General features: G+C 50.9%; 6 protein-coding genes across 6 annotated transcripts; 3 read left to right on the forward strand and 3 right to left on the reverse strand.

Moving 5' to 3' along the window:
• Window positions 1-863: 863 nt before the first annotated feature.
• On the reverse strand, window positions 864-8,819 carry NECHADRAFT_123123 (uncharacterized protein; the record flags this gene model as incomplete). The annotated part of the gene is made up of 7 exons (XM_003040661.1): window positions 864-2,244; window positions 2,306-3,132; window positions 3,166-7,307; window positions 7,368-7,491; window positions 7,556-8,069; window positions 8,152-8,670; window positions 8,785-8,819. 7 exons carry the CDS (start codon window positions 8,817-8,819, stop codon window positions 864-866), a joined length of 7,542 nt encoding a protein of 2,513 aa, XP_003040707.1.
• A 621-nt stretch (window positions 8,820-9,440) lies between these two features.
• Window positions 9,441-10,755, forward strand: NECHADRAFT_37360 (uncharacterized protein; the record flags this gene model as incomplete). Its single annotated transcript, XM_003040630.1, has 2 exons — window positions 9,441-9,601; window positions 9,705-10,755. 2 exons carry the CDS (start codon window positions 9,441-9,443, stop codon window positions 10,753-10,755), a joined length of 1,212 nt encoding a protein of 403 aa, XP_003040676.1.
• A 529-nt stretch (window positions 10,756-11,284) lies between these two features.
• NECHADRAFT_78548 (uncharacterized protein) lies at window positions 11,285-13,015 on the reverse strand (the record flags this gene model as incomplete). The annotated part of the gene is made up of 4 exons (XM_003040662.1): window positions 11,285-11,439; window positions 11,532-11,972; window positions 12,055-12,632; window positions 12,690-13,015. 4 exons carry the CDS (start codon window positions 13,013-13,015, stop codon window positions 11,285-11,287), a joined length of 1,500 nt encoding a protein of 499 aa, XP_003040708.1.
• Window positions 13,016-13,502: 487 nt separating this feature from the next.
• NECHADRAFT_37333 (uncharacterized protein) lies at window positions 13,503-15,220 on the forward strand (the record flags this gene model as incomplete). The annotated part of the gene is made up of 3 exons (XM_003040631.1): window positions 13,503-13,627; window positions 13,689-13,825; window positions 13,917-15,220. The coding sequence occupies 3 exons, from the start codon at window positions 13,503-13,505 to the stop codon at window positions 15,218-15,220; spliced, it is 1,566 nt and encodes a 521-aa protein (XP_003040677.1).
• Window positions 15,221-15,725: 505 nt separating this feature from the next.
• NECHADRAFT_37355 (uncharacterized protein) lies at window positions 15,726-17,164 on the reverse strand (the record flags this gene model as incomplete). The annotated part of the gene is made up of 4 exons (XM_003040663.1): window positions 15,726-16,030; window positions 16,099-16,556; window positions 16,612-16,744; window positions 16,807-17,164. 4 exons carry the CDS (start codon window positions 17,162-17,164, stop codon window positions 15,726-15,728), a joined length of 1,254 nt encoding a protein of 417 aa, XP_003040709.1.
• A 1,414-nt stretch (window positions 17,165-18,578) lies between these two features.
• On the forward strand, window positions 18,579-20,131 carry NECHADRAFT_78551 (uncharacterized protein; the record flags this gene model as incomplete). Its single annotated transcript, XM_003040632.1, has 2 exons — window positions 18,579-19,856; window positions 20,024-20,131. The coding sequence occupies 2 exons, from the start codon at window positions 18,579-18,581 to the stop codon at window positions 20,129-20,131; spliced, it is 1,386 nt and encodes a 461-aa protein (XP_003040678.1).
• Window positions 20,132-24,795: the final 4,664 nt, after the last annotated feature.

Genomic DNA, 24,795 nt, shown 5'->3' on the forward strand with positions numbered 1-24,795 from the left:
TCTTCCATGCTTCCAAAGATGGATGTCTGATCCGCAGATCCCGGTCGCTCGCACGTGAATGAGTGCCTCTCCTGATCTCAGGGTTCTGATGGGCGCATCGGTGATAGATAAGCCATGGTCCAAGGTGACCTGTAGGGAGAGATTGGATGGCGTTGCCATTGTGATGGCTGATGAGAGAGGTTGTCTGGTACACAAGAGTCTGGTCTAGCAGCTGAACTTTTTAAGCTGATTGCTTAGGAGCGTTTTCTGCGGCATCTCCTTGCTTGCGCGAGGACTGCCAGAGCGTACCCATCTCCACTATTAAAGCACTATCTAAAGCTCTATAAAAATCATATAAGAATAGGTTTATCTTTTATCTTAATTTTAGTGAGCCTAGGAAGATACTTATTATAATTAGTCTAGATCCCAGCTCAGTATGTAATAGCAGTCCCCGCGTAAGCAAGGAGATATAAACTCCAGGAGGAACTGTGCTAGAGTACATCTTAGGGGAGCCAAGGCATCGTCTGAGAGTGGCTTTAAATCTGCTCTGGTCTTGACTGACTGTGCCCTTGACACTAGACCTAAACTCATGGTCATATATAACTCTTAAGAGGGGCCCAGACATGCAACGGCATCCATATCCGCCTACTCGCCGCTTTAGATCGCAATAATAAAGACTAAAATTATTCATGTCAATGAGCATCTTAACAAACACTTATAAATAGAGTTTCGACTGCAAATGTAACATGATAACGTTGCCATAGAGATGGCGCTTGTACTGCATCATGTTTCTAACTTTGTTGTCTGCCTATTAGCCGCCGGAAGAGGGCGCGGAAATGGATCCTTCGGAACTGACGTTCCTCAGGCATAAACCAATCCCTGATCTACCTCCTAGCCTGATACCTCTCCACCATCCTCGTCTGTAACAAACCACCCAACTCCAACAGGCTGCCTGCCCTTGTAATCTCCAGCACATTCACCTCCACAACAAGCCTCTTAGTAATCCAGTTCCTTAACTCAATACTGACCAAGCTGTCAATACCCAGATCCGCCATCGGCGTAAGCACATCAAAATCATCCTCAGACCTCAGCATGAAGCCAAACAGCGTCCGGCCCACATTCTGCGCAATGAAGCGCGTCGCCTCCTCTCCGCGCAGCACAGCCATGTTTACAGACGCAGCCTGCAAGAACCTCGTCAGCTCCTCGTCCGCCGGGTCCGCGCCCGCCGCCCCCGTCGTCGCCGCCGCCGACCAGCCCGCATCAGCCTCGAGGTTGCGGTAGACCAGCATGCGGGGGTCCTTGCGGAAGACGACGCGGTTATTCGGCGCCAGGATCGGCAGCGTCGTGCGCAGGCCGAAGCCGACCTGCGAGTGCTGGACGAAGTGCGCGGGATCCGTCTGCGGCGTGGGGCCGGGGCGCATGAACATAAGCTCGGCGCAGTCGAGGAAGTCGCTCTCCTGGGAGACGTGGGATGCCGCAGCCTGGAGCTTCTCGAGCGCCTCCGGGTTGTCGGCGACCCAGCCGACATCGCCCATGACGCCGATGTTGACGGTGGAGGCGGGCAGGCCGAGCGAGTGGCGGTAGCCGACGAAGGCGTCGATGAAGGTATTGGAGGCGGAGTAGTTGGACTGGCCCCACTGTCCGAACATGCAGCCGAAGGAGCTGAAGAGGAAGAAGAATTCTAGCTTCTCGGAGAGGAGCGCCTTGTGCAGGTTCCATGCGCCCTCGACCTTGGGGCGGAAAGGCGCGTTCCACTCGTCGAAAGACATGTCCAGGAAGCTGTTATCCTGCAGGACCAAGGGCGCATGGAGCGCACCGGCGATCGGTCTGCCCGCGGCCTTGACGGCCCGCACGACGTCGTCGTAGTTGACGACGTCGCCTGACACTCTGGTGCTTGTGCAGTCCAGGGACTCCATCTCCTTGAAGAAGGCATCGTGTTCGGGCTTCTCAGCGGAGCGGGAGAGGAAGACAAAGTGGCGAGCGCCGCGCTCGGCAAGCCGGGTGCTGATGGATTTGCCGAGACCACCCAGACCTCCTGTGAGGAGGTAGGCGGCATCAGAGCGCGCGCGGAAGGGCTTATGTATGGCCTCGGATGACAGCTCGGTGTCGGCGCTGGCGGGCATGGAGATGACCATCTTGCCGATCTGCTGCGCCTTCTGCATCAGCCGGAAGGGGTCAGAGATCTGAGCTGCGTCAAAGATCTTCATGGGCAGAATGGGCTTGATACGGCCCTCCTTGGCTTGCTTCATCATGCGGTCCATGAGCCTGTGATATTGTGTTAGCAGCCTGACATGTTAAGACTAGGAATATCTCTCTTCTAACTCACCTAGCAATGGTATCTGGTCGCTGGTTCCTCATGGCACCCAAGTCAAAGCCGATGAAGGACCTGTTAGTCTCAAACGGCTCCATGGCAAGCTTGGCCTGCCCGATAAAGTCACGACGACCGATCTCGACAAAGGCGCCACCTTCAGCAACACACTTCCACGAAGCATGCAGCAGCTCACCCGACAGCGAGTTGAGAACCACATCGACACCGCGATTGTCCGTCATGGCCATCAGACCAGGCAAGAAGCTCGTGTCACGCGAGTTAAAGATGTGATCACGCGGAATGCCGCAGTGCTCCATGAGGTACTGCACCTTCTCGTCGCTGCCGACCGTGCAGTAGACCTCGCAGCCCACCATATTACACAGCTGAATCGCAGCGAGACCGACACCGCCAGCGGCCGCATGAATCAGGACCGTCATGCCCTTGGCTAGCTGAGCTGCGTCTAGCAAGCAGTACGACGCCGTGGCGTAGACGAGAGGCATGGTGGCGCCCTCTTCAAACGACATGTCGTCTGGCAATGTCGCACAGAGCTGCTCCAAGACATTGAGCGATGTGGAGAACGTGCCGCTCTCGCAGACGGCAACGCGGTCTCCGATGCGGTGCTTGGTGACGTCGCGGCCAACTGCTGTGACGACACCAGTGCAGTCGTAGCCCATGCCGCGGGCGATCTTGACTGGCTCGGCGATGATGCCGATGGCGACCAGGACGTCCTTGAAGTTGAGGCCAACGGCGCGGACCTCGACACGCACCTCATCGGGAGCAAGCTCCTCGACGGGCAGGCGTTTCCAGTACAAAGCGTCGAGCAGACCTGGCCGCCAAGTGTCGAGCTTGAGGTATGTCTTTTGCTCCGGAGCAGAAACGGCTGTCTCAGTGCCGCTGCTGGGCGCGGGCTTCTTGAGCTCGGCGTCCATGTCGAGATAATGGTAGCGTCCCGCAAGAGTGGTTCCTGCTGAGTATACCCACTCGGCCTCGCAAGTCGTGTCGATATCCGACTCCATGGCGTTGCTATCGCGGCGGCGGAACTCGCCCATCACACGCGCCACAGTCGGTGCATCGATCTTGAGGGAGCTGTCCTCCGTCTGACCACCCATCTCGAGAGTGGCAAAGTCCATACCGAGCTCGAGACGCAGGACTCTGGCCACGCCAATGACGGGCGCGTAGCGAGGGTCGGTGCAGCCGGCCTGGCTGGCACCCGTGACCCAGAGGAGGCCACATCGGCGCCCCTTGGCATAGGCGAGGAAAGCCTGGAAGCCGTGAAGGTCCGACTCGCTCAGGTTATGGAAGAAGGGCTTGTCGACGTCAAGCAGGGCGACAACGTCCTCGTCCATCCCAAGATCAAGAACCGCTTGTCCGAAAGGATGAACGACGACGGGATAGCCGGCACCCTGTAGCTGCTCGGACACGGCACGTACCTTCGGCTCAGACGACTCGCTGACCTGGCCAGGGGTAAGCAGCGTTACTCTCGGTCGCTTCGCATCCATCTCTTTGGGCGTCGTGACGATGTTGAGGCACAGACGACCATCGAAGAAGACAGTCTCAGCGCCGCAGAACCCAGCACTCGTGAGCTCCTTGTCCCACCGCTGTTCGTCCATGTACGGCTCATCTGGGCGGCCATCCTCGGCGCCGAGCCACCATCCCGGCAAGACGCCCATGATCATGTTGGGCCACTTGCTGACGGGAGACAGCTCTTGCAGGAAGAGCCGCCCACGAGGATGGCAAAGCTTGCGGACGTTCTTCAGCGTGTCGAGGATACGCTCTGTGGCGTGGAGGACGTTCGTGGCAATGATAAGATCATAGCTCTCCAGGTCGTTCTCGAAACCCTGCCCGGCCGGGTCCTGCGAGATGTCCAGCACGCGGTACTCGAGGCCCGGGAACTCCCGGAAACGCTCTTGCGCGGGTGGGAAAAATCCCGGCGAGATGTCGGTGTAGGTGTAGGAGAGATACATGCGCTCGCCATAGGCAGACTGCAGAAGTGGCAGAACCTTGGCCGTGGTGCCGCCCGTGCCGGCGCCGATCTCGAGCACTCGCAGGTTGGGCTTCTTGTGCGCGACAAGGTCAAAGAAGCTGCCCATCTCTGTGAGCTGCATGCCGTCGTAAACGTCGTGCAGCAGCTTGTTGTCCATCAGGATGTCGAGACCGTCGGTGGTGCCGTTCATGAGGCCCTCGATGTCCTTGACAATTCGACCAATCGCTTCAGCAGCCGCGCGTGTTTGACAGTCCATGAGCTGGACATATGTCTTGTCCATCACCTTGTTGCGGTAAGCGCTGTCGTTGCGAAGGATGTCCTTCTCTGAAGCATCGAACAGGGCCTCGAGTTGCGTCTCCGCGGCGAAGTCTGCCGTCCATTTCTGGAAGAGCGCCATGAAATCCTGAGCGGGTTTCATGTTTCGCGTACGCTCGGCCACCTCGATGGAGGTCAGCGCAAGGTACTGGTCAAGCAAGTGGAAGTCTTGGTCGGGCGGCAGATCGGGAGAGAACAGCATGTCGACATTGGCGAAGTTGATGTCAGGCTTCCATTCGAGGTGGACGGCGCCGTGGCGGAATCTGGCGCCGAGATTGCTTGAAGCATCGGCCTTAGTGGTGTTGTCCACCACGGTCAAGCGGAAGCCCTTGGCTTGAACGGCAATCTGTCCGTCACAGACGGCTGTCAGGTCACCGGTGTAGGCATTCCTCCTGCACTCGGTAGCCTTCACGCGAATGGACATGTCTTTGATGGCAGACGGTCGGCAGTAGAGCTCGTCAATGTAAGTGGGCACAGCCATGGAGCCGAGATTCCTCGTCAGGCCGCCGCACAAGGCAAGCACGAGAGCCTGGGCCATGCAGTCCAGGGCGCCGGGATGAATCGGATAGTACGACTCGGCATCACGAACGTCGTTAGTGATATTTGCCACAATCTCTGACGTCGACGGATCGGCCGTGATGTTGGCGAGGCTTTGGAAGCGCGGACCGTAGTCTAAACCCGAAGCGCGGAACTTGCGGTACCATCCCTTTTCAGAGACGGCCCTCTGCAGCGGTGACACGTCTGGCGCCGCGCCTGGCTGGAAGTCAGAGCCACCACGAACCTGACCGAAGATATGCTTGATCCATGACCCGGCACCACCATCCGCGGCTTTCCGGAAGCTGGAGATGGTGAAGTTGTACCACGGGCTGTCAAGCGAATTTGTGAGTGCCACCCTTTCAAGCTGCGTCACGACCTCAATCTTAGAGTCGTGCTCCAATGCCAAAGCCACCTTGATATGGACGCGTTGGACCGAAAAGTCGTCCGCGCCCGTCAGCTGGCGAATCGCCTCGCCTGCCATGGCGATGTAGCCGACACCCGGAAGGACAACGTCGCCAAAGACCTCGTGGTCCCTGATCCATGGCACGCTCTCTAGGCGCAGGATGTTGCGCCAGGCCGGGCTGTGGTCGGTGCTCTCGATGATGCGGGAGCCGAGCAGCTCATGGTGGCGGAACTTCCGAGACCGGTAGTCCTTTGAGAGACGGCTCTCAGCCCAGAGTGACTCCTCGTAGTGCCACGGGTACAGGGGAAGGTCCGTGAGGAAGTCACCCTTGTCAACGATGGCGGAAAGATCGAGCGGCACGTGGAGGCTCCACAACTCGCCCATGGCCTGGAGGTAAGCCCTGCTACCGTCTTCGCCACGCTTCATGACGTTGACGTAGTCGGCCTGGGCACTCGCGGCTTGGAGAATCTGCCGGATAGGACCGGCAAGTGTCGAGTGCGGGCCGACTTCGACGAACGTCTTGGGCGACTTAGATGACGAGAGGACGCTGTTGACAGCCGTAGAGAAGCGGACGCGAGAAACAAGGTTGTCAATCCAGTACTGGGGTCTAAGATCCTCAGCGTTGCTGATGACTTCGCCCGTGACACTGGAGTGGAAAGGGACTGAGGGCGGCTGGGGCTCGATGCCCTGAGCCTTGAGAGAAGCCAGGTAGTGCGGCGCGCCGATGCGCATGTGGTGAGAATGATAGGCGCGATCGACCTTCAGCTCGCGGACAAGGACGCTCGGGTGTGCCTCGTTGATCCGGCTCATGACAATGTCGAGTGCGCTCTTATCACCGGTGAGCGTGGTGCTGTCAGGGCTGTTCTCACAGCCGACCACGACACCCTTGGTGAGGTATGGCATTACCTGCTCTGACCCCAGGCCAATAGCAGCCATGCCGCCTTGGGTACCTTCAGCCACAAGTGCCTTCTCCACCCACGGCATCGCCTTGCCACGGTAGTAGGCAGCGAGGATGGCCTCGCGGGCGGTCAACGCGCCGCTGGCATACGCGCCGGCGATCTCACCGCTCGAATGGCCGACGACAGCGTCCGGCGTGAGGCCACTCTGGCGCAGCAGGTCCACCAGGGCGATCTGCAGTGCCGTGGTGCACGGCTGCGCGAACTCTGCCTGGGATAGACGGCTGGTCTTCTTGCCACGCATAAGTTCCTCCATCAGCGACCAAGTCGGCCCGTCATCTCCGAGCGCGGATAGGTATCCGTCCAGCTCTTTGATGCTCTCCCCGAAGCTCGGGTAGAGTTGGACGAGTTCCTTGCCCATCTGAGCCCACTGGGCACCCTGGCCGCTGAAAACAAAGACAAGCTTCGGCGGCTCACGAGGGGCAGAAGTCCGGGTTGAGAACTTGGCGCTCCAGTCGTCCACGCCATCGGCAACGGCAAAGGCGCGATGGTCGAAGGCATCGCGCTTTATGGCGAGTGAGTAGGCCACGTTGGTGAGTCGGTTCGGGTGAGCGACGTGGTATGCCTGCTGGTTCTCAATGATCTTCTTGAGTGCGTCCGCATGCTTTGCTGAGAACAGGAGCAGAGCGGGCTTCCAAGAGACTATGGTCTTCTCGGCTGCGGATTCCTGGGCCATACCGGCGCCGAAAGAGTCCGCCGAGGCAAGAACAGCATGGGCATTGGATCCACCGACACCAAAGCTATTGATGCCAACGACTTCGTCGCGGTCTTTGGGCCACGGGGTAGACTCGAGCGGCACTGTGAGCTTGCGTGACTTGAATGGGACTTTCGAATAAATTAGTCAATATTCAATTTAGCAGGAGTGCTAGATCATCCAAGACGTACTGCTGGGATTCGGGGTCTTGAAGTTGAGATTGGCTGGGATGATCTTATGCTCGAGGGCCAGCGTCATTTTGATGAGACTGGACATCGCTGAGGCACCCTCGCCGTGTCCAAGATTGGTTTTCACCTGCAATGAATCATCAGTACTCTGGAAACTCAGGTTGATGAGGAAAACGGTCCCAGAAACTCACCGATCCAATATAGATCCCATGATCGCCAAAGACATTCGCGATGGCCTGAACCTCAATAGGATCGCCGACAGGTGTGCCAGTTCCGTGGCACTCCACCATGGCCGTCCTAGAAAAGTCGGTGATACCAGCCAGCTCGTGGGAGCGGCGCATCAGGGCCTCATGAGCGGCGGCCACGGGCGCCGACATCGTTGCAGCCCGTCCACCGGAGTTGAAGCATGTAGACCGGATCACGGACCGGACGGGGTCGCCGTCGCGGATGGCATCGCTCAGCTTCTTAATATAGACAGCCGAGACTGCCTCGCCACGGGCATAGCCGTCGGCGTCGGCGTCAAACGTGTGGCAGTAGCCGCTCGGCGAGGCAACGCCCAGCTCCTGCATGGTGGCTGTCATGCGCGGGGAAAGGATGAGATTGCAGCCTCCAACAATAGCGCCTTCGCACTCTCCGGCGATAATAGCAGTGCATGCGTCGTGGAGCGCGATCATGGAGCTGGAACACGCGCTGCGGATGACGGTACTGTAAAGAATGTCAGCTGAGTCTCTCGTGGACTCGCCAATGACGCTTCAGTGGCTTGGAAAGACCTCGGTCATCATCTTACCTGGGACCCATAAAGCCGAATTCATAGTGGATGCGGTTTGCTGCCATGTAGTCGCCCGAGCCGGACTGACGATGGCGACTGAAGTTCTCGACGTCGCGCTGGTCCAACTCCAGCCAGTCGCCCTCGAAGCTGCCGACAAAGACACCGATCTTGCGACCGCGCAGCTCTGACGACTTCTGTCCGGCTGTCTGCAACGCCTCGTACGCAACCTCGAGCAGGAGTCGTTGCTGCGGATCCATGGAAGCGCACTCGTCCTTGGTCGCCGACCAGAAGGACGTGTCCATCTTGGCTAGGTCGACATGGTCGAGGAAATAGCCAAACTTGGAGGCGACGTGGCCGGACTTTCCAGGGCCAAACCAAGTGTCGACGTCGTAACGCTCCTTGGGCACCTTGCATCGTCCGTTGCGCTTGTTCTGCAACAGGTCCCAGAAGGCTTGGGAGTCGTTGATTGAGCCCGGGAGTCTCATTCCCATGCCGCAAATGGCGATGGGCTCATACAGAGGCTTCCCGATGGAAGCGCTGGCATGGCCATTGGCATAGCCTTTTGTGCGCCCATTGGTGTGTCCATTGGTATGGCCATTGGTGTAGCCATTGGTGTACTCCGATTGGCCGTTGGTGTGGCCGTTCGTGTACCGTGAGTGGCCGTTTAGCTGACTAGAAAATTCCATGATGATCGTCAAAAGTACACCAGCAAATAATACAAAGATGGGTATGGTCCGTAATGTTGAATTAAGTTGTGCGTCCCTCGGTGAGACGTGACGCTTGCGGACCTAATAAAGCTCATAGATTGCAATGTTTACTCGAGTCAAAAGGGCTCATCATGGGCCAGTTATGAGCTTAAGTCACGATGGGAATCAGTTGATTATCTCACCTAAGACTACCCCCTACCCACCATCCTAGGATCGGTCAGGAATTCCGTATCATTGTCCACTTAGCCGGCATCTACCGACGTGGGGTGCCTATTGCGCAGGAGCGGAATTCTTAGGGCGAGGTTGAAGTCGGATTACCGAGATAAGACGGTAGGTCTCGGGGCTCCTAACATCACTCAGCCGCGTGCTGACACCGAGCCCGTAGCTGACAGCCGATCGCATATCGGTGTTCCGGGAATCAAGCGCGACAAAGATGATACCCGGGTCTCTAAATCGATGCCTGCTGTAGATATCAGGTTGGGCGGGGTTGGGTAGTTTCATGTTGAAAGCCAGTCCGGTCGAGAAAAGCTGCGTACCACCCCCGCGAACAACACAATAACCTACAGCGCACACGGCACCAGACTTGGACACAACAACAAGATGGCCATCACGAACGGCAATGGAACCAACGGTACACACGCGCCACGTGCGCACCCTGGACTTTGGATCATGGGCCTAGGTCACCAGTATGGGGCTTATCTTTGTGGACCTGAACGGCTGGAAGAGCTGGCCACGCGCTTCTACGACGTCGAAGCACCTGGGTAAGATGCACTTGCCACCAAAGCCCAGATGTTCAGCTGAATGAAGGCAAAAGAGGAATGATTGTGATCTGGAAGTGACTGACATCCCAACGTCATTGTTCAGGCTCAAGAAGTTGCTGCAAGTCAACCGAACTTCCGGCATCGACCAGCGACCGAGTGTCCAGGACATGAGCTCGAGTCCCCTCCTACATCGTCCTGAAATGCCGACAATCACTGATCTGAATGCGATTTGGTACAAGGCGGGCGTCGATCTGTGTGCGCGAGCCTGTCGCAAGGCGCTGAAGGAATGGGGTGGTGACTTGTCCGAGATCACTCATGTCGTCGCTTGCACCACGACTTGCTATGGCAACCCGGGCGTCGACTTGATTGTGGCAAACAGACTTGGTCTCGGGCCCGAGGTACAACGCGTACTCCTCGCTGGTGTGGGATGCGCGGGCGGCCTGTCCATCATGCGCAATGCTGCTCAGGTCGCCCTCGCCGCAACAGCACAGCACAAACCAGCGCGGATCCTAGCTTTTGCGTGCGAGCTGTGCACCACCAATGCGAGGCAAGAACTGGCTGATGCTGAGGCCAGCACAAGCCCAGAGGATATCAGCATCGCGGCAGCTCTCTTCTCGGACGGTGCGGGTGCATTTGTACTGTGCAACGATGCTGGACTTCCAGAAAGCGGACGAGGCCCTATCTTCCAGCTCATGGATTGGGACAATGCGACCATTCCAGACTCAATGCAGGAGATGGGCTGGGACCTTGTTCCGTCGGGCTATCGGATCACCCTGACACGCACGGTGGCGACGGCGGCAGCCGCGGCGGTGAAACCCATGTTTTCGAAGATGCTGCCTGCGTTTCGCGACAGAGTCAGGCTCTCGGATGCGACAGCCGCCAACCTTGACTGGGCTCTGCATCCCGGCGGCAAGGCCATTATCAGAGGGGTGCAGGATTCGATGGGCCTGACCGAGGAGCAGCTGTTTGCGACCAAGCACGTCTACAAGACGCGCGGAAACTCATCGAGCCCCACGGTTTTGGTTGTTTTGGACACACTGAGGAAGGCTGAGGGAGGCAAGGATGATGTGGTGGCAGTGGCTTTTGGGCCGGGTATGGCGATAGAAATGTCCTTTTTGCGGCGATGCCACCCCGTGGATGATGATTCGGACTAGGCAGCGAACATGTAAGATACACGTAACATGCGGAATACGTGTACACAACATATTATGCACATACCTGAACAGAGTGATGACGCCAGAGTGTGCCTCTACTGACATCACACGGCCAGAAGCTACTTCGCAGAATTGGGCTCGATTAGGTGGTTTCGGCGGGGAAGAGAGCCCAGCGTTTCTAGATAAATAAATAAACAACTTCCTCGAACTCGGTGACCAGCCGAGTTGAAGAGGGAAGGAAAGGGTTTCCTTCGTGGGGCTGGCCAGATCGAAATGGGAGATAAATCCCCGCAGTTTCGATCACGTGATGTTTGTAGAACCCTTCTAGAAGGAACGACGCGAGCGGCTAACGATATCTGGATAGGCCCTTCTTTCTCTACGTAAGCCACATATTGACTTAAATTCGTCATCAGGCTATAAAACACAAGCCACCCCCTTTATTAAAAAGATACTAGCTCCTTTCAATTTACCTGCTTAACCTTTCCCCTACCTTTACCACCTTTGCCAATATAAAGTACCGTTAAGTAACTCAGCCTATGTTTACCCACACACCGTTGTTGACGAAGCAGGTGATGTTAAGCTTCTCCTCCCACTCTTGGATTGGCTGAGGCCCCTTGAACGTCGGGTACTGCTGCATAAAGCGAAGGAGGACGTATCCAGCCCCGACCAGTGCAAGTTGCTGGCCTACATATCACATAACACATTCAAGTCAGCGAATATTCCTTCTTTTGCCCACGCCTTGGGAAACATAGGGGTGGAAGCAAATATTTACTTACCGAGACAGATGCGAGGACCACCACTGAACGGGATGTAGCTCCACGTCGGCCTCTCCTTCTCCCAACGCTCAGGCCTGAAGTCAAGGGAATCCTTGCCCCACAAGTCTTCGCGTCGATGAAGCGAGTAGGACGAGAAAGAGCACTCGTGGCCTTTGGGGATGAAGACGGGAGATCGTCCGTCCGGACCACCGCCCACGGGAAGGATGGTGTCCTTATTGGCGACGCGAAGGTTCTGGGGAACGGGAGGATACACACGAAGCACCTCCTTGATGACCCAGTTCAGGTACTTCATGTTCCTGACGTCATCGTAGGTGGGCATACGGTCTCCCTCCAGTGTATTGGACATCTCCTGGCGGAGCTTCTCCTGCACTTCAGGGTACCTGGCCAAGACGAAGAAGAGTGTGCTAATCAGGGAAGCCTCAGAGCCAACCGCTGCCAGGACTGGATTCGTGCATCGTTAGTATCACAATCATGACAAGGCAGAGACCAGGACCAATGGTGCATGCACCGGAGAAAGACTTACGCAGGTTGAGAACGTGATCACGGATCTGCTCCAGCGGCACGCCCTCGGCAGCCAAAGCGCGGGGAACAGTGTACTTGTTGTCATCCTCCACGTAAGATCCCTCCTTATGGTCACGAATAGCCTCCATAACGAAGGGGTCGACGCCCTCATGGAGCACGCGACGCGCCTCCTGGAGCTGGCCATCGCGCACAAGGAAGGACATCTTACCGGCACGGAGACGCTCCGAGATCATAGTGTTAGCCCTGTCGAGCGCCCACAAGAAGCGGCGGCCGACGTGGGCACGCTCCTCGGTGAGCACGTCGAGCGGACGCCCGGACAGCATCTCGGTGCCGACGTCGACCATGAAGCGCTGCGTCCACTCCTGGAGCTCGACGAGCGAGCCAGGGGGGTTCTGGCCGCGCAGGGACTCGAACCAGATCTGGAGGTGCTTCTCCCAGACGGCCGTGTCGGCGAAGTAGGACCGGGCGAGCTGAGGCCGGGCGGCGGTGCGGGCGTGCACCCAGTCCTGCCCGTCGGCGGCGAAGATGCCGACGCCGACGAACTCGAAGGTCGCCCAGCGACGACGGGGGCCCATGTCCCTGGAAATGCCCGTTAGTGGACATCATCACATAGGAGGAGAGAATGTTACGACTTACCAGTCGGCAAACTTGGTTGCCAAGATGGCCTTGATGTTCTCCGGGTCGCAGGTGACGTGCATGAGGTTACCCAGGAGACCCACTTCGAAAGTGTTGCCGTAGCTCTTGAACATTTTGTCGAAGTACTCCAGGTTGCGGTGGTTGCGGATGGCCTTATGCAGCGCGGTGGCGTGCTTCAGCCCAAAGATGGGATCCCATGCCATGGCATGGGGCGCCGGCTTGCAGCCATGGGAGCGGCGCCTTCGATACACTGTCACCTGGAAAGCGATGAAGTAGGCCACTGCCGCGGCAAGAGCCACGGGCAGTAGAGTCAGAGTCAACTGCATGGCGATGGCTGGCGAGTGTTGCTTGCCCTCGCTGTAGTAATTGTGTGATTGGATGGGTTGCGCAATGGTGACTTGACAAACTGCTAGAGTTCAATCTATGTCAACCTGAATCATGGACTGCTGTTGGAATCGTCTTCGAGTAGAAGGTAGCATGGTAAAAGAGCCAGCCTGCTTCGGTTCTGCGGAGGTGTTCCAAATATGCGGTCACTGTCAGCTCGGTAATCCGAGAGGGGGTGACGTCCGGTCGCAGCCTGGCAGTCGCTCGAAAGTCCGAATCAGGAACACGGAATCTCGAAAACGGACATCAGCTCTACAGCCGAGAGATGAGCAGATGGGCAGCGGACGACCCCGATGCCGGGTTCGCTGTCTGTTATCGACACCTTGGCTTACATACACTTAAATGTATGGAAACACCGTTGGCAGTAGAGCATGCAACACCCATTTTGCATTTTTGTCACACCGCAGCATTGAATACACGACCATCACTATGTCTGTTCCCTCGCAAACTTCTGTTCTCATTGTGGGCGCCGGGCCGGCGGGATCGTACGCCGCCTGCGTGCTCGCTCGCGAGGGCGTCGACGTCGTGCTTGTCGATGCCGATAAGTTCCCCAGGTACGTCAAATCATCATATCATTCAAGGACAAGGGGATGAACTAGTCTTCAAAATTTAAAGATACCACATCGGTGAGAGTATGCTGGCAGCGATACGGTTCCTCTTGCGCCTCATTGATGCCGAGGAGGCCTTCGATAAGCACGGCTTCGAAAAGAAATTCGGCGCCACATTCAAGATCACAGACAAGAGGGAGGCGTGTTAGTTTTCCCCAACTGCGACTGTTTTTGTTCCATGAACTGCAGAGAGGAGGCAGGACAAGATGGCTGATCATGGTTGAACCGCACACAGTCACCGACTTCTCCGAGGCGCTCGGCCCCGGCGGTCACTCATGGAACGTCATCCGGTCCGAGGCAGACGAGCTGTTGTTCAAGCACGCCGCGAACAACGGAGCCAAGACATTCGATGGCACGAAAGTGGACAGCATCAACTTCGAGCCCCTCCCCGATTTCGAGATGGGCGAGGGTTCGCACCTGGCCAACCCAGGCCGTCCCGTATCGGCCGACTGGTCGCGCAAAGACGGAACCAGGGGCAACATCAAGTTCGACTACCTTATCGACGCCAGCGGACGCAACGGGATCATATGCACAAAGTACCTGAAGAATCGCAAGTTCAACGAAGGCCTAAAGAACCTCGCCCAGTGGACCTACTGGAAGGGCGCGAAGCGCTTCAACGTTAGCAAGCGCAACGAGAACTCGCCCTTCTTCGAGAACCTCGATGACGCGAGTGGCTGGGTCTGGGCTATCCCGCTGCACAACGGCACATTGTCAGTCGGCATTGTGGCCCGCCAGGACCTTTTCCTGGCCAAGAAGAAGGAGCTTGGGCTGTCTGGCCAGGAGTTCTACCGCGAGTATCTCAAGCTTGCGCCGCAGATCAGCGAGATGCTGTCGAATGCAGAGATCGTAGCCGATGTCAAGCAAGCGTCGGACTGGTCGTACAGCGCATCGGCCTACGCGGGGCCGTACTTCCGCGTCGCCGGCGACGCCGCTGCGTTCGTCGACCCGTACTTCTCGTCAGGCGTGCACCTGGCTCTGAACAACGGTCTCGCAGCCGCTGTATCGATTCAGGCGTCGCGTCGTGGACAGGCGGATGAGCGCGCCGCTGCGAAATGGCACGCCACCAAGGTCGCCGAGAACTACACCCGCCTGCTCCTCATTGTCATGGCAGTGCAGCGCCAGCTGCGCCTCAAGCATGAAGAGCTCATCACTAGCAACTCCGAGGACGGCTTCGACACCGCCTTCAAGGCCATTCAGCCCGTCATCCAGGGTGTGGCCGACACTCACGAGTCAGATGCGTCGGTGCAGAACAAGGCGGTGGAGTCGGTTAACTTCGCGCTTGAATCGTTTGAAGTCACGCCCGAGCAGGAGAAGTTGATGACGGAGAAGGTCGTCCAGGCTGCGCAGAGGGCGCCCGAGACGCTCCAGAAGATGACGCCTGAGGAAGTCGACATCTTGAAGCGCATGAGCCATCGTGTGTTGCACCGCAACACAAACCGGAACAACAAGGGCCTAGTGGACTTTACAGGCCAGGTTATTGATGGATTCTCGGCGATACTGGAGCGCGGCGATGTGGGCCTGATCAAGGTAGAAGACTAGATGGTCACTTGTAGTAAATAGCAATTCTTCGTCGCTTCAGGATCTCTACAGACCCGACTTGGTTCCTGAGACAGTGATAAGGTAACATAGTATACGTTGATTTCTCTGCTATGCCAAGCTCCTGGTGTCTATCTCTGCCTGACTGCCTGTCCAGTGTCACGCACGCAAATGAGGGGAAGAAAGATGCAATCGCAAGCACATAATGTTAACCATAGGCCATCGGACCCGGACGTCCCTCGGGTATAGTTTGTTATTCTTGAGAGACGCTTCTTAGCACGCCGCGCTTTTCTTCACTCATCTTCATAGGTTAGACAATATCTTCACACAATGTGGACAATCGTACACATCATCATGCCGTCGTTTTGTACTTGTGCTTTTATCACCAGTGACCTTTTACTGCCATAAGTCCAACCACCAGAGACATGCTCTAACATTTCTCTCATACTAGATAATAAGGTATCAGAACAAATTGCTATCTATCTACCTAACCTCTAGGTACCCACCCTTATATCTTTATACACTCTAACACTCCCATCTCGCTAGTTTCCCCAGGAACAACATTCGTAATACGCAGACCGGCATTAGCAGCCAGGTTTTCAAACATCTCAATGGTACGCTCCTTTCCTGCGGTAATACACATGAACAAGTCCACGGCGGCGGCCATGGGTGTTGGCGGGTTAGTCATGATACACTCGACGATCAACAGCCGACTGTCAGACGCCATGGAGTTGTGGATCAGCCGTAGTACCTGAAGCACGTCCGCATCGGCATAGTCGTGCAAGGTACGGCGGATCTGGTAGACAAGGGCTCCTAATGAGAGTAAGGTATGTCAGTCTCATTTCGTAGCGTCTGATATAGGTAATCCCATATAAGCTTACCTTTGACAGGCTCATCCTTGAAAATGTCGATCGGCACCTTCTGCAACGCCTTGATCTCCTCCTCCTGCCGCATCTTCGCGTTATCCTCCAGCACATGCGGCAAGTCCTGCAGCACGCACCGCTCAGCCGGCAAGCCGGGTGTGTTCCGCAAGATTGACAGCAAGGACTCGCCGTCACTACCCGCGAGATCGACGACTAGGGGCCGGCTCTGGTCCTCGACGGATTTCTCAACGATCCAGGAGAAATCATACGGGCTAAGCATGGGGTAGAATCTAGAGCTGGCGCGCATGGACTTGGCGAAGACCTCGACCTCCTCTGGATCCGCCGACATGATCTCCCAGATGGTCTTGTCGGGCTGCCCCCGGGCAAATGTCCACGGGCTGCCGCGCTGCTGGGTTGGTTCGACCCGGCCGTAGCGCTCGAAGTACTTGGGAAGGACCATCGCCGCCCTCACTTGTCTTCAGGTTGATTAGCACGAGAGCCGCACGAGGTAGAGAATCCAAAGGGACTCACTCAGCAACCACGTCTAAAACACCCCTCAAAGTCACGTTTCCAATCAGCATCACCGCGTTCGGCGTGTTAACTACCTCGTCATCTCCAATCTGCTTGAGGAAGCCCGCCGCGACGAGCACCCATGCAAGGCGTCCTGCGACGCACGAGTCAACTTTGAGTCCTGCTAGTACATCCCCAGTTCGCTGATCAACTCACGGACAAGCTCGACTTCGGCTCCCAGCTCGTCGGCGAGCTGTGCGTACGAGATTGGCGTGATGCAGTCGCGCGGGATGCGCTCGAGCGCGCCCCAGTGCAGGAAGACACGCAGCACGCCCATGGCAGGGGGGATCAGCATCAGGTCCAGGAAGCGCTCCTTGGGCGACGTCATGCCGCGCAGCGCCGCGACGCCTGCCTTCTGCGCCTCGGCGGCGGTGCTCAGGCTCTCCTTCGCCGCGCCGTTGCCATTGGGAGAAGTGCTCTTTTGGCGGAGGGTATTGGCTGCTTGGGTAAGCTTGGCTGCGAGAGCGTCGAGGTGGTCGGGCGAGGGGGCAGGCGATGCTCCGGGTCCGGCCATGGTGACGAACAGGTGTAATCTTGTGAGTATGATATAATTTCCTAAGTCCGTCTCGATGACGTTGTGGTAGGGGCGTTATGGATGACTGTTTGTGATCCACCTAAGTCGGGACTTTTTATGTGTCTTTAAAGTGTCGACATCAATTCCTTGATCCGTGGTGTTATTTTGTCCGGTCTCGGCTGCCGTGCCCTTATGTCACCTTACATGATTAGGTAGTCCAAGGCATACACAGTGTCAGCTCGCCTATGTCGTCCTATCAATGTTCGGATAAACGTCCCTACTCGATTTTTGCTATGCGCGGCAAGGTGAGAATACTCCACAATTCCAAGTATTTCCTAACGTCGGGGATCCATCCTAGGACATCGGGAATCCGAGCTTGTCCGAGCTGAGTAATATGTCCATGAGAGGCGCAAAAAAGAGATTCAATGCTCAGGACTTTAACCACCCATCCCGCATCCCACTGTGCCGCGCCTGAAACGATGCATGGGTATGCTAGAATCAGCACTTTCTATTTTCCTTAGCTTGGCACTTAATTTATAAAAAAACACTGGTTCAGCCTGACCCAAATAGCAATGTTCCGGTCGCTTATAATTTACAGAATTTGCCGCATCACTCCCAAAATTAACATCAAAATATACAATTCCACCAATTCCAAACTAATAACAACATCAGATACTAGAAAAAATAAACCATTAGGTAGCCCCTCTCAAAATCTCTTTAATAATACTATATATAGGACTATAATACAGGTTTCTATATCTAACGTAGTGGTTGAATAGGAATTATAATATATATGCGTTGCAGAATGTTAGGGCAGACACACTTTCCCCCCGACGCACGGTCCTATTCGTGTTTGCTTACAATAGACAGTGGTTTTTGATTTAGAATCAGCGAGCTTTCTCGGGGCCGAGCCGCGTGGCGGATGCTATGTCGCTCTCGCGGTCGTTGGCAATGCGTCAGACTGCATTGCATAATCCTTCAATATGTAGGGTCGTAGTCGAGGGCCAGTGTCACAGCACACTCTACTATATAATAAGCATCGCTTCACCTCTCTCATTACCTTACAGCTCTTCAGCTATCAATAACAACAGTCAACGCATCTAATGTTCCAATTCCCTGAACACTGCACCCGACTGGTGACGCATCGCTCAGTGTTGCCAACCTAGTCCACTTACTTACATAAATCGACCACTCCTCTGAGCCCCCACAGGTTCAGACGTCACAAGATACCTTTTGACTGTCTCTAGTGCCTGCCGAGCTACGGTTTATTTTCCGGCACCCTTGTCCTGTTAGTGTTGAGATTGTATCCCAAGGAGGTAACCATACTGATTATAGCGTTAGCCCGACTCCACGAAACATATCTCATCAGGTCCAGACGCTACTAGGCACTGGACCTTGAGCAGAAAAGTGCATCATGAACCACGACAAGAACAGTCCAGACGTTCAAGATCAACTACCAGCTTGTGAGAGGTGTCATGCCTCAAAGGTTCGCTGTCGCAGGGCGCCCGGCGAGGTGCGGTGTCGTCGTTGCACCCGCGCAGCATATTCCGACTGCCATCCTCGACCATCTCGTCGAGGTGGTCGTGTTGGCCAGCAGCAAGCAAGGCGAGGATCAAGCGGGCCGCCATCGACACCAAAGCCTATGGAAGAAGACACCCTGAGCCTTCCGGCGACGGCAGTGTCATCAAACAACATAACGACTGACACGACCCACGACTTGCATCAGCAACAAACACATGACATGAACACCGACACATCCAACGCACTTCTGGACCTGATATCGGTATCCATGGCCCCCAGCGGCGACGGCCTCTCCGACCTGTCATGGGAACCGCTTGTCCACGACGTTGGACCGGACTCGATGCGCGCCGTTACACTGCCCACATCTCTCGCGCCAACATTAAGCAATCCCAGCGCCTCCAGCCACAGTATGCGCCCCGGCCTCTCAGAAACGCTCCAAGATGGAGTTACATCAACCAGCGGCCTAAGCACGATGCACAAGATAAGGGGTAGCGGCAGCGAGAGTCGGTCTCCAGAACTGTCAAGACTTCCCTCAGCATCATACATGCAAGCTCTGATGGACCTCCACGCACAAATGCTCTCACAGCAAGACAGCCTATTGCAGTTCCTGGCGGCCCCGATGAGATACACACACGTCCGCCCTACGGGCGAGATCAGCAGGCGGGCCAGCAGCAGCAGCGACACGACATTTGCCGCCTTCCCCGAAGGACCTGTTGAAGCCGCCCTGCGGCTCGGACTCGCCCTACGTTCGCTGCTCCACCCCAACCAGACATGCGAGCGCGACATGCCCACCGCGCTCTTTCTCATTAGCACCGTCCTTCGCCTGGCCTCGCTGCTGCACGATCTCCTAGGGCGGCTACAGGGGATGCTCGCGCAGGTGACCAATAGGAACACGCTGTGCGCGTTTGTGTTCCCGTCTGTGCGGCTCGGGTCACTGCTGCTCAAGGAGCAGAACGACGACCGGCTGAGACCCCTGCAGATGCACTCTATCTCCATGGCGCTGGGCGCGGCGGAGGGGCTGATCGATGAAGTGATCCAGCTCACGGAGCGGGCACTGCCCGAGAATATCGCCGACGCGTCCGGCACAATAGAAGATGGGGAAGGGAATACGAAGGACGAGTTTGGTCTGCAGGCGTTAACGCAGGCGCTGGTGGCGAAGCAGGAGGCCGTAGTAGAGAGCATCTCGGGACTCAGGGATATGCTATGTTGCTGAAGGTACTAAGGGAAAGAATAGCCGCGATATGCGTTAGCGAAGAAGATCCAGCGGGACGGGGACCAGGGTGCCAGAGACCGAAGACGATGGCGCGAGTTTATTGCCAAAGTAACACCATGCTGCAGATCAGGCCTTCCGCGCCCAGAGGAAGCACCAAATCGAACATGACCAACCGCAAAGGCGAGGCCAAGATTTCCACCCAACAAGCATTCTGGATGCTTCTCGGCCGGTGATTAATACATGGTCCGTCCTCGACGGGGCGCAAATGCCGGAGCCGGCAACGGCGCCGGCCCGGTCCGAGGCGTCGCCAAGGGAGTCAAGGAGCCACACTACTCGAGCGACAGACACAGCAGCGTAGCGCTCGCTAGCAGCCACCAGCACTCGCAGCGGCTCAAACGGCTTCGATGTCGCCGCCGCCCCCAAAGTCATACCTATGTCATTTAGCGACATGTATAACCCTGTGCCAAGACCCCACCGTTATCTCGTTCTCTAGACGAAAGCAATAAGACGGAGGGAACATACCGGGATGTGGGAGGGTCAGCCAGAGCCCGAGGCTTCGCGATAGCTAAATATAGCAGTATGTGCCGCCCTAGAGCCTTATTATTAGAAAGTGGGCTCTATCTAAGGTTCACATCTGCACGCTTATCTTAGAACTTTTTCAAAAAGCATAGTCCTTTAGACTACTCACTGGTTTATTCTACGAGAATAGGTTAGCGCTAGGTGTTACACGCCAGACGCCCGCCGCTGAGACGGGCCAGCACCTGCAGCAGGTTTAGTAGGGTTCGGTAGGGCTCGGTAGGGTTTCGGTCCGGCGGGCGCGGGGCGTACTGTCTCCGGATCAGGAAGTTCTCTTAAACTCCATATCTCCGGGGTGGTAAGCGACAGAAGCTGTGTCAGATCGTGGCCGTCACATTTTAAGGCTTATGCGCGCGGTGCGCTCTATTATGCCCCATGGGGCCTAGCACCTATTCTCGGGAAATACCGTAGGAACTAGTAGGTAGCACTGCCGGGCAATTATAAATGCCCTTCCTTTTATCTCGAAAAATAACCTATGGGCCTGTTAATCACGCGTTCCCGCCTAAGTAGGCCCTTGTTTAGCTTAGTGCCTAAGGTAGCTAGTAGTCTAAGAAAAAAAAAATATATTAAAATTAGGCCTTAGTTACCCCCTTAATTAATATTATTAAAAGGGTTAATTTTATAGCTAAATTAAAGGTAAATTAAGATATTAATTTAATTAGCTATTAACTAGTTATTTTCCTATATAATTCCTTTATATTATAAAGCCTCTTTAAGATTAATTTAATTTATTTATTAATAGTTTCTTATATAAAGCTATTTTAACCCTCTTATATAAGGCTTATAAAGGTCTTAGGGTCTTAATAAATATATTTTTTAATATATTACTTTAATATAAATTAGGTATTCTCTATAGGGCTTAAATTAAGGCTATTAAGGTAATTAAAGAAATAATTTAAATTATATTTCTTTTTCTAAGCTTATATAAGGTTATAAGTATTAGGCCTATAGCTGCTATTATTATTTTCTTTAAGGATAATAATATAGCCCTTATTAATTTACTTCTTAATTACCTTCTTAAGAATCTTTTTATAATATACTTCTTATATTATTTTATTATTATATTTAATAAGTACCTTATATTAAATAAGATTACTTTTAAAGTTATAGCTAATAGCTACTTAATAATATAATTATTTAAGGTCTTTCTTATTAAGCTTTTATTACTCTTAGAGATTAAAAGGTTTATTTTTTATACTAGGCTTCTTAGCTATAAGGTCTTAGCCTTTATTATTATAATTAAAATATATCTTATTTAAGAAAAATATATTTATAATTTAATATATTACTACTCTATAAGAGATTATATTATCTTAATTAATATCTTAGTAATTTTAATAATAAGGCGCTATTATTATATTAGGGAAAATTATTTATTTAAGAAGGTAAAAAACCTTAGTTAAAATTAAATTACTTCCTTAATTAGCTCTAAAACCCCTCGCCGGCTAAGCTTAATAAGATAACTTATATTAATAAGGTTTATACTATTATATAACCTATTACGTAATTAATTATATAACCTTAATTTCCTCTAGTTATATATATACCTCGCCGGGCCTTACCTTATAGCATAGATTAGTAATTATCTCGGTTAATTAGGATTAATTATATAACCTAATTATATAATCTAAGGGCTAGGTTATTATTATATATACTCCCTCGGTGGGGTTAGGGCTTAGGGCTTAGGTTAGTTAGCTATAAGGTAGGTCGGTTTAGGCGGGTCTTATAGCGGCGGTTAGTAATTTTAATAGTAATTTTAACTAGGGTTATTAATAAATTAGTAGCTAATAGCATAGTAGCTAAGGGCCTCTATTTTATATGCGGGTTATAGGTTTAATCCCTGCCCTATATAACCTTTTTATAAAAGTCCTATAGGGTAAGGAAAAGGGTCCTCTAGCTAGCCTCGAACTAATAGCCTCCTTCTTATGAAGGTAACTATAACTAAGGTATAGGAACTATTATACCACGGAGGTAAAAAAAAATATATTATATTAATCCTTAGGCTTTAACCTAAGTCTAAGGGTATTAATAATATAATTATATTAATAATTAATTTTATTTTTAAACTTAAAGCTAACTTTCTTAATAAGTTACTTATAAAGTTCACGAGTTATAATTAACTTTTAAATTATAAAAATAAAAGTATTAATATTAATATTAGCTTTTATAGCGAGATTAAGCTATAATAGCCTCTTAGCTTTAAAGCTTTTATTTTTATAAAGAGCCTTTATAATATTAAGATTATCTTTAAATAGCTTTTTAACTTACCTATAGGTCTCCTTAATATATAATTTATTAAATCTTTTTTAGCTTATAGGTATAGCTAAAATATAATATATAAAGTATAAAATAATATAAAAAGCTAGCCTTAGGGGGACTTATAGGCTTTATATAAGAAATCTTATTAAATAATAAATTATATTTATAGGCTATAGGTTTCTAAAAGGAAAATATATTTAATTAAAGATTTATATTTTTTATTTTAAGGAAATAAAAATCTTTTATAAGGATTATATTAAGGGATACTAAGGGGAATCTTTAGGCTTTCTTAAGGATTATTTTTTTTTCTTAATTTTTATTCTCTTAGGGAATTTTAATAAATTTCTCTTAAAAACTTTTAAAAGAAATCCTTAAGAAATCCCTAAGAAATCCTTATTTTATTTAATAAAAGAAATCCCTAGGATTTCCCTAAGTAAATCCTAGGGAGGTTATATAACCTTAACTTTATAATTTTTTATAATAAGTCTCTTTTATTATAATATATATTACCCTTAGTATATTTATTTAATTTATTTCTATATAATAATAGCTCTAAGTAAAATATATTAAAAAAAAATATTAATATTTATATGAAGAAATATATTTTTAAGGTATTAATATTAATAATAATTTATATAAGGAAAAATATAAAATAATATATAATAACGCGGGAATATATATAAATAAAGGGTAATATATCCCTTTAATATAGTAATTTCTCCTCTTATTAATTTAATATATATAATTAAGGACTTCCTTATTTTTATTTTTATTTATCTTATTATTTTCTTATATCCCTTTAGTATTTATAAGGCCTTATTTATAGGTATCCTAGTTTATATTAAGGATCTTATCTTAGGTTATTATATAGAGCTAGAGGATTTTCTCTTTATTATTAATCTTAATCTTAATAAAAGATATTTAATCTTTACCTTAATATATAATAAGCTTAGGTATAAAAAGGCTAGGTACTTATATTTTACCTTAATTAATTAAGGTATAAATAATAATTACTTTTATATATATTATAATATTATACTTAATATTCTTAAAGAACTTATAGGCTTTAAGGAGGTATTTATTCATAATATTTATATCTAAGAAGAGATTAATATCTTAGATAGTTATATATAAAGAAATAATAAAAATAAAATTAATAATTAATTTAATTAAGGGTATATTAAAGCTTATAATAAAAGACTAGGTAATTCTTATAGCCTTAGTAATATTAGCGAGGGTAAAAAGCTTTTAAGCTTTATTATAAATTATCTTAATTATAATATTAAAGAGAGAGGTATACTTCTTTTTAATAAAAAGTATAGCCTAATTTCTAGCTATAAGCTAATATATAGGGATATTATTATTAATCTAAGTAATAATATCCTTAAAGATAATTAATATATTAGGAATCTTAGGTACTTAGTTTTTATTAGCCTATATAATTATATAGGTTTTCTTAAGTATAATTAATAGGTTTTTTATTAAGGCTATTTATTTATTAAGAGATTTACTTAGCTTTATTAATTTAAATAAGTTAATTTCTATTTTATTAATAAGATTAATAGATATAATATAAGATCCTTAGAGGGTAAATCTAAGAATTAATATAATAAGAATATTAAAGCTATTTATAATTTAATCCTAGGCCTATAAGAGCTATTTATATTTAAAAGTATTATAACCCCTTAGGTTACTTAGGGCTTTCTTAGCCTTATAGAGCTAGGTCTTATTATTATTATTATTAATAACCTTTTAGAGGGTATTAACTAAGATATAAGTGCCTTTAATTAGACCTAAGGTATTTTTTTTATTTTTATTATCTTTTAAAAAGAGATTACCCTTAAATTAATTAATAATAATATTCTTTAAAGCTATAAATTAGCCTTATTTATTATATTTAATACTTATAGAGATTATATTAAGGGATAATAAGTTAGAGTTTAAATTAATATTAAGTTTAAGTAAAATTTAAGTCTAATATATAGGTATATATAATATATACCTAGCGGGTATAAGTATAATTTAATAAGTAATAAAGATATTATTAGCTTATTTATTAAGC

The sequence above is a fragment of the Fusarium vanettenii genome, assembly GCF_000151355.1.
Source record: "Fusarium vanettenii 77-13-4 chromosome 3 genomic scaffold NECHAsca_60_chr3_6_0, whole genome shotgun sequence".
Lineage (NCBI taxonomy): Eukaryota > Fungi > Ascomycota > Sordariomycetes > Hypocreales > Nectriaceae > Fusarium > Fusarium vanettenii.